This window comes from Magallana gigas, chromosome 6 (assembly GCF_963853765.1).
Source record: "Magallana gigas chromosome 6, xbMagGiga1.1, whole genome shotgun sequence".
Classification (NCBI taxonomy): domain Eukaryota; kingdom Metazoa; phylum Mollusca; class Bivalvia; order Ostreida; family Ostreidae; genus Magallana; species Magallana gigas.
This window is the reverse complement of record NC_088858.1, coordinates 45246084-45255807: the sequence shown is the minus strand read 5'-3', so window position 1 is coordinate 45255807 and position 9724 is coordinate 45246084. Positions and strand designations below refer to the sequence as shown.

At 33.5% G+C, this 9724-nt stretch overlaps 1 protein-coding gene across 1 annotated transcript; it reads left to right on the top strand.

Annotated features, from left to right (window-relative positions):
* The first annotated feature begins 1246 nt into the window (after positions 1 to 1246).
* LOC136276256 (uncharacterized) lies at positions 1247 to 9443 on the top strand. Its single transcript, XM_066087786.1, has 7 exons — positions 1247 to 1473; positions 1828 to 2024; positions 2535 to 2705; positions 6475 to 6744; positions 7629 to 7879; positions 7994 to 8535; positions 8835 to 9443. Exons 1-7 carry the CDS (start codon positions 1360 to 1362, stop codon positions 8910 to 8912), a joined length of 1623 nt encoding a protein of 540 aa, XP_065943858.1. The 5' UTR covers positions 1247 to 1359; the 3' UTR covers positions 8913 to 9443.
* Positions 9444 to 9724: the final 281 nt, after the last annotated feature.

Here is a 9724-nt window from a genome sequence, read left to right as displayed (position 1 = left end):
ACACCTGCTGCACAGTTTTCTCTCAGATCATTTTCCTGGTACTCCTCTATTTCTTATTATTACCTTCCAGTCTAATGCGCCACCGACCTTTACAAAAATGTCCTCCAATCAACATATCAGCTCGGTGCTAGGATGACAACAGTAGCATAGTATTATGTATTCTTTTGTACCAACAATGTTTTCGGAAATATTCGAAATTTGTTTACATAAATTTATGAATTAATTAATTTCATACGATTGCACTCTATAGATTGCATATATATAAAAAGAAAAGAAACGTTAAACTTCATTTTGTTTACATTATTTACGAGTTGCTTACATATCATGGATTGTTAAATCAAGAAACCAAAGACATATACGCAATGCATAAGTTTCTTGCCTTGCACAGTCAAAAAATGTTTTTGCTACACTCTGGAGAATTTTTCTCAAAATACCAACATTCGATTAACAATCTGACAATATCATATTGCAGGGGGAGCCCAGACAATACTGCAAAACTTGTATATTTTATGTGAAGACCAAGAAAATGTTTACGTAATATTCTTTCACAAGGTAGATTTCTAAAACAGTCTTCAGCTTCTAACGTTTTGCACTTTAAGAATCTTTTAGTATATATTACTAGTTTATTACTTACACCCACAGCTCTGCATTTTACAAAAGTAGTGGTTTAAATGTAGATTCAAATACAAGTTTACTGGTTTTAGTCCCCGGATTCAAATTAAAGTTTTTAACAGGGGTGTGAAATTGTCATTCTTATATGTTAGTCTCGACTGAGATCCGTATATGTACCATTTAACAATTAAAGAATAAAACAAATAAAATAAAGTTAAAAATACTATTTATGGTTGCAATTGAAGGGATCAGCGTTCGTTCAGTGTGTTGGTGTCAGTGTAATACTGTATCCATTAACTCGGTCCGTGTGGTATGGTCTTGATCTAACTAACAATTACAGTCGCTTTTAAAGTGTGTCACCCATTGGTTACTGTTTGTTTGTTTGTTTCAGCTGAATGCATGATTCATAACATAAGATGAAATGCTTCCTATGCATAATTGGTTACATGCGCTATAAAACGCTCTAATACTTTGAACCTTTTAACAATTTCTCCCATTTTCTTTAATTTAGCCAATGATCTCTGCTTGATATCATTTTTTTATGTATCAGATATGTTTGCGTACCGAGTACCATAGGTTGGGGACTTGTCAAAATAATGTAATTTGTTGTGGTTGCTACAATAAGAGCGAACGATTTAAATTGAACCCAAACCGGATTTTTCTCACCTATGACGTATTGGCGTATATATTAAACATATATAAAGTGTGGCGCTCAGAAGGACCGTGATAGAGACCTCATAAATCGGGATGGACGGTCGCTGTATAAGCTTGGTGTTTCTGGTACTGGCTTGCTATTATCCGGGTTCCTATTCTATTACACCCGCTGAATATGCAGATGCGGTGGATCAAACTTTGCAACAGGTGTGTAATTTTTGTGGTATTTATTTATTTATTTATTTTTAAACATTTTTTGAATGTATATGCAAAATTTTAGATCAGTTTCAGATTAACGCAAAGCTTTTTAAATGTTATCCCGTTTTGCAAAAAACCCAACAAGCAATACTGTAGGGGATTCACTATTTCAACTAACTGTATATATTCCGCCTTTTCACGTCCGTTTACATTTGTACAAGTATTAATAGATATTTAAGTAGAAATGACTACATAAATACATGTACGCTATCATGTAATCAATATCACATGGCAGTTGTAAATCACTCATCCCATTTGTCATGGGGTAAATCGGACTTTCAATTATTCTTACATTCATTGAAGGTGATGGACTGTGCTCCCTGGATTCCGGGGCTGACGGTCAGCGTTGTGAAGGATTTCCAGACGCTGTTCGCCAGAGGTTACGGGGAGACCGTCGTCAATTCGAACACTCCCGTCACAGAACAAACACTCTTCCAGATCGGCTCCATATCCAAATCCTTTGCGGCAACATTGCTGGTCAAACAAATGGAAGATGAAAAGTACTTTGAATTTCTAAATGTAATACAATATAAATGTTGTTTTACACAAGCTTATCATTAATCGATTATCATAAACAGAAAGACTTGGCAATTGTTGAATACTTGACTTATTTCATACGAGCATTTCATTCATATCATCACATTTTGATAACATATTTTGCAATGGTTGAGTCAATGATGAATGAGGACCTTGCAACGTCGAATATTATGCACAATTACACAGTATTTGAGTTTTTATGCTTAAAATATCTTACTTAGTATTTACCACATTTACATTAATTATTGGCGGTCTTGGATAAGTAGAGAAATATCAATTGTTTCTTGTATTTAGTTGTTTACAGACGAGGTTAAAAAATACAGTCTCCCACAAACAAAGTGTACGCTTAAATTAGTTGTTTTTTAGTTTAATTATTTTGGACAGTACCGATATAATGCTTTCTCATATTTTTGTAAAAAGTCATAGTATTTTAGAATAACAAGAAAAGGATTAAACGTTTACGTTCCATTTAGTTTGGCCCTAACCACAAAGGTAAAAGACATGATGGACCCGGGATTTGTCTTCGTCGATCAAGAGCGGACGGATTCCGCCACGGTGGTGGACATTCTGGCCCACAGGATGGGAGTCCCTGACCATACCAATCTCAGGCTGGACCAGAACCTGACCAGGGCCAACCTCCAACAGTAGGTGCTTCTTATTGCAGAGAGAGGGTTTTTTTTTTTCGAAATGTTTGTTCTCTTTTAAGTTTATACGATTAATTGTGCTTGTAATCTTTGCTAATTTTACGATAACTCAAAGAGCTGCAACATCTATGCAAACAGTTAAAGAAAGCTTTTTCCATTTCTTGTTTAGACAATCTACATTAATTTACTTTTTCAAAAAATAATTTCAGAGTGTATATTTGGTGCTAGAACCATTATGCCGTTATAATTGATTTGATGGATCTTTTCCCGTATTTTACGGCTTTAAAGGAATTTTGTAGAAAGCAAAACAATATTTTGACATTCTATAATTAATCACGGGAAAAGTAATTCCGGTATTGTATAGCAGTTTTCCCCCATAGTAGCTTTTCCCCCCGGAAAACCTACTATATTAGCCTTTCCCCCGGGGGGAAAAGCTACTATATAGTAGTTTTTCCCCCATAGTAGGGTTTCTCCCTCACGTTTTTTGGTTCAGATTTTATAAAAATTATTTATGGAAATCCAGTAAGGATTAAAATCAATGTTTCTACACTCCCAGGTTGCATACTCGATATCGGCATTCATCTGTACAGGTTAAGTTTCGTTTTGCCGATTTATTATTTTTATAGACAATGCTGAAAGTTGAACATGTGTGTAACGGAATTACAACTAGAACTTAATTTAGGTAATTCATCGAAAAAAGATTTACAAGTTATACACTTATATACATAATTCTGTGTTCTGAAATTGTATTAAACGAGAATGTTTTAAGAATTTCTTGATAAATTTATCAGACTGTTTGTCTATTTGTGAAAATTTCATCCAGGCTAAACCTCTGTTTTAGAGAAATTTTGTTTCCCATGTTCCGAAAATTATAGTGCATATTCTTTAGGGTCCAATGTCTCATAAACTAGAGATGACCATATCACCATATTTTTATAGTGGCAGTGGTTTACTACTTAAAGATGAAAATTTCAGCCCTCAGGGTAGGGGCCCTTGATGTTTCAGGGCCCGATGTTTAAAACCCCATATGATTGAATAGTGTTCTATAAGTGTGGACCCGAATCTCAAATTCTAGAGATGACCAATTAACCATATTTTCAAAGTGATAGTGGTATACCACTAGTAGATGACACCGAAAATTTAAGCCCCCATGCAGGGTAGGAGCCTTTGTTGGTTTCGAGCCCGATGTATGAAATCCAATTATAAAGAATATGTATGTTTTAGAGCCCCATATCTCAAAAACTATAGATGACCACATGAACATATTTTTACGGTCATTTAAAAGTAAAAACATCATTTAAAAATACACAATCACTCATATATTTCTTTATCAAAATGATTGAAAATTACGTTTAATTCTTCTGCTTTTTTTAAATTTACGAACAAAATTTTTTAAAAAGGTACGCGGGTAAAATTCATTATTCTTCAAAACATTTAATCCATTCATAAGATGACTAATGATATAATAAATAATTAGATAAATAAATCAATGAACTTTTATTCATAAAAGGAGAAACCGGAAATCAAAAATAAATAACAAACCTAAGCGCATATATACGACTTTTTTACTTGTTAGTTGATTAGAAGAAAAAGCTTATATTTAAAAAAAAAAGTCAGCTCATCACAATATATGTATTGATTGTTTTTGTTTTTTTGTTTTTTAATTACCCTTGTTTAATTGTTCGAAGAAATAATATGGTACACAAGTAAATCTTTATTGCAAAAATATGAAACAAATAGTATACATTTTTTAGGTAATTGAATCATATATCTTGATTTATATAGCATCGTTTTCAAAATTGTATACAGTAAAACTCGGTTATAGCGAAGTCCCAGGGACCAATTGAATTACTTCGTTATATCCGTAATTCGTTATATCCGTATAACGAATTCGTTATAATATTTATAGCGAATTCGCTATATACATGTTTTCTTTCACCAGACTGTATCTTTTGCTAACTGATGCTTAAATTAAAAAAAACACTACTTTGATACCTTTAATAAACGGATTGAGAATTGAAAAAAATATATAAAATAAATATATAAAATAATTCATTCAAACTATTATGTTAAATGGTAGTGCAAATGTTTTTAAACAGTAAAGAAATTCGTTATAAAGGTGTTAAATTTCGTTAGTATTCACCTTAACGGGACTCAAAATCAGTTCGCTATATCCGTAAATTCGTTATATCCGAATTCGTTATAACTATAAAATTTTGCAAAGATTTGTTAAGCATTTTACCGGGGACTCGAAAAAACTTCGCTATATCCGAGAATTCGCTATATCCGTGTTCGTACTAAAAGAGTTTTGCTGTATTTATAAATCACGCTGCAAACTTAAAAGTGGAAAAATTAGCAAATAGTGAGTCACAATATAAACATAAAGTTAGTTCATGCTCCATTTCACATTTTCCAAAGTAACCAGCAAAGATACCGACATTGTTCTGGTTGTGAAGACATTTCAATGTATTTTAAAATGTTTACATCATAATATCTCTCGTTTCGTAGAAATGTGCTTAAAAATATGAATATACGTATCTTTAAAACGAAATGGTAAACACTAACTTTACAAATGCTGTTAATACATAATTAAAATACCCCTTAACCATGATTTAGAACCCCATCAATCAAAGTAAAACTAAAACATTTCAGTTTCTCATCATATCATTGCATCCTGTCTCCCGTTTGATATTTAGAAGAAGAAATATATAATTGTTTTTAAGATCGTCAATTCTAACGGTATTAAATTTAAAATTGGTAGCCTTTTGAACGAAGGGAGTGATACATTTCCACTTTTGATTCCCTTCCTCTACAACATTAAGTAAAGATTGGTCAGTTAGTTCCCTGGGAGAAACTTATACATTGATGGTAATACATTGGAAAATTAAATTTCCAATTGCAAACCGGCGTATTTTCACTAAAAAGTGTTCTCACGTGTTCATAACGTCGAAGTCAAAACTGTAGATAAGCATCGATTAGATGAAAAAAATTCGAGGTATTCTGAAATCCGTGAAAAGGTGTTCCAAAAAGGGGTGAGAACAGGTGAAATAAACGATGATGACACATGCATGTTATGAAGGCGCATGCCTTAGTTCATATTTGGGGTTGAAAAACCATGTAATTTATTGTATGTATTAATAAATGCCATAATTATCCTTTTATGTGAGAAATTAATATCATATCAGTTATTGCAAATTATTGTCACGAATGGTCCGCAATAAACATGGCCGGAAAGTAAAAATGGGGGGAAATCCACTATATAGTAGGTTTTCCGTGGGGGTAATCTGGCTATAAAAAGGGGGAAAGCCCACTATATAGTCAGCTTTCCGTGGGGGAAAAACTGCTATATAGCCATTTTTCCGGGGGGACGAACTGCTATATAGCCATTTTTCCGGGGGGAAAGATGGCTAGGGGGAAACGGCACTATATAACACCGGTACCCACATTCAATTTGCCATCATTTTAAAGAGGAGGTCAAAAACTTGTTTTGTGCCGTTTTTGGAAAGACTGTAGGCATTCTAGATTTATTTCATTAGTCAAAAATGGACAAAACTCCGAGATTTGTTACTTTTATTCTTTATAATTCATAGAAAATGGTTGTTTAAAACATAATTTTTCCTTGTGTTTATCAAAACTTTAGGCCCCGGTACACCCTATGAAACAAAGATCATTAAAAGAATTTATATCCTGAATTTCATAAACTTGTAGGCACCTTTCATTTACTAGATCTTGACCTTAAAGAGCAATAAAACATCTTTCTATTGTGTAGACGTTTTGCCGCTATTACGCCGGTGAAGACGTTCGGGAAGTCCTTCTTGTACTCCAACATGATGTACGGATTTGCTTCCTACCTCTCCGAGAGACTGGGCAACGAGCCGTGGGAAAATTTAGTGACGTCGGAAATTTTCGACCGTCTTGGCATGACGTCATCCACGTTTATAACCACTCTGGCGGATCTCTCGGGCGCTGCACAGGGTTATGATAAAGGACCGAAATCCAAACCAAAGGCGGTGGTACCGGTTCCGCTGGAACTCAGCAAGTAGGTCGCGAAATAATTTCAGATTTAAAGTTAAGTCTACATAATCTTGAATTTGGCAATTACTGTATTTGTTTGGGTTTTAAAAAGATAGATTTTAGTCCTGTATGTTTATACAAACATTTCCTTTCATTACTTGTTTTCAGCATCAATCTGTACTGTCTTTTTTCCACGATCGTTCAAACTAAAGTTATATTATGTATGAAAGTTACTGTATCGCTTCAACTTGATTATTTTAAAATTGTTCACAATGTCTGAAATGCATGCTGGTATTCTCATAACCTTAATTTACATTTACATCAAGTTCATGTAATTTCAGAATTATTATGATGATTAACGAACCCACGTGTATAGAAATTCAATTTTATGTGTATTGCGAAAAGCAGAGAAAATACCGATAACAAAATTAACATTCCTGGCCGACGTTTTATGCTTTAACTACTCCCCCCTGACGTCATATTTACATGCTGTTACTTTCATGCTTCTTTTCAGAGTTAAAATTTGCCGTGTTTACACAACTTGGTATTATCTATGCCCTAAGGTCTGCCAGTTGTCGTTGATAAACAGTGTATTCGTTTCATAAGAATTCATAAGAATTATATAACTACAAAAAAAAAATATAGACATAAACGTTTCATCGTTAATTTAGTTCATGTATACGTATAGTTGAACTACGTTTATTTTTCGAAAGAAATTTGAAAATTTTGGAATAGTACATGAACTTGAGCTTTTTGTACATTTTCGCAGAGAGAGATAATGACTTTTACATTGTGACCGGGGCGAGATAAGTTAAAATTCCGTAAATGCTTGCACACTTTGCACATGTGCAGATAGTTGTTTTGCATAAAAAAAGGAAAAAACCTTAAGAATTTTTTTTTGATTAATAGGAAATGGGGGATCTGGGCAGGTTCAGGGGCCATCATGTCGAACGCAGTGGATATGGTTAAATACATGAACTTTCACCTCAGTAACACGGACAAGAATGGTAACGAGTTCATGACCTTAGCGAATTTCAACGCCTTACACCAACAACACAGAAAACTGTCCTCTACCACGGTAAACACACACTTTGGAAATGAGGAGGTCCCAACCACTGAAAATGGCTATGGGCTTGGCTGGAAGCGAGGACTTTATAGAAGTATGTAAAATGAAAATAGATTAACTTCTTCCGATGTTTTTTTTACAAGATGAGAAAATCGAAAACATTCATTTTTTAAAAATGTTTATTCATTCTAAAATGTGTTGATTGCAGACAACGACATTCTCCTACACGCTGGCAGCACGTACGGCTACAGGTCATTCATCACACTGTTCCCCTCTCAGAATATTGGCGTGTTCACTTCCATGAACGGCGAGGACGACGACTATATCCTGCGCGTCTTGTTGCACAACTTCCTGTCTGACGTCGCACTTGGAGTGACGCCATGGCTTGATGCGTCATCTATCTGCGACAGACTGACGGCGCCAAAGTACACGGGGTACTCCAACACAAACAACCCACAAAGGCCCATAACCGAGTATATAGGTCTGTACGTCAATCCCATCTACGGAAATTTGAACGTTGAGTTTGACCCAAACAATGAACACTTGGTCCTGAGGTACGGAGTCGCTACATGGGACTTTTGGACAAAATCAGGAAAAGACCAGTTCAAAGCAGAAGGAACTGGGATGATCAGATATTTGAAAAACATGCACAGCTTCAATTTCCTTACCAATGAAAATGACGGAATAGTTTCGGTACGGGTCGACAGTTTCTGCTCCACGTGCGGAAACGACCCACCGATTTTTCATAAGGTAGTGTGATAAAACATATGTAGTATTTTTCAGAAATAAATCGAACTCACTATTTTTTTTTAATTTTTTTTTTTAATTGAACTTTCACATATTCACATACCATAGCATAAACATTTATATAAATATATGTTGCAATGTATACATATACATTAAATTTATAGTATTTGTTTGATAGATATAATCAATATTTTGACATAAAGTATATATGTACATATATGTATTACTTCTCAGAATAGTAACGATATAATTTGAACAGGTTGTGGTATAAATATATATGTGAAAAATGGTTTTCTTTTTAGAAAAAAAATGGAAAAGGAAAAATTCAAAGATACAGAGCAAAAAAAACAAAAAAAAATAAGAAGAAACAGGGACATTAAGGAGAGAATAAAGATAGTGATGAATGTTCCAAACGTTGAAATATATCTTTCCAATAAATATCAAACAAATGTTAATTACAGTTTTTCAGAAGCAAAAGTTTTTCAATAAACAGTCTTCTGGTTATAGATTTCTTAATGTTTTCTACATTTAGCCTTGATGTTTTCATTTTAGTTTGCAGAATACATTGTTTTGTGAAAAGAATGATTAAATTTTCCAACCTATGAATATCTCTATTATCAAATTTTCGAAAAAGGATTGAATATTTGTCAAAATTTGTTTGTAAACCAAAGATATCTCTCAAACATTATTTTTCCGATTTTAATGTTTACAATGCTTTATAGTAAAGCATTTTTAATAGACAACCAAAATTTGAGTGTCATTTGTTGAGTTGTAAGCGAGTTACAGGGCTAACAACTATTTGCTATATATTTACATTCTACTGTTTTTCCATTAAATTATGTTTTTCAATTGACGGCAGTTATTGACACGACGACTTCAAAAATAAATCATTCGATGCTGTAGTAAACAAAGATTTTTTTTCATTTTGAATGTTGAAGGGAAAATTCCAGAAAATTAAATGAATGTGTTAAACATTAAAAACTGTTTATTTATGCTTAAAATGAATAATTTAGAGCCATTTTAAGGTCAGACGACATGTTCCTCAATTTAAGATAACTTTTTCCAGGAATGTGTTAATGGTTTACTACTACTTTGACAAGCCTTTTTGCAAAAAATTAGGGTACCTTACCAGGCAATTCTGCAAAATACTAGAGTATGCAATTTCCTATATTATCTTCTTGAAAATACACTT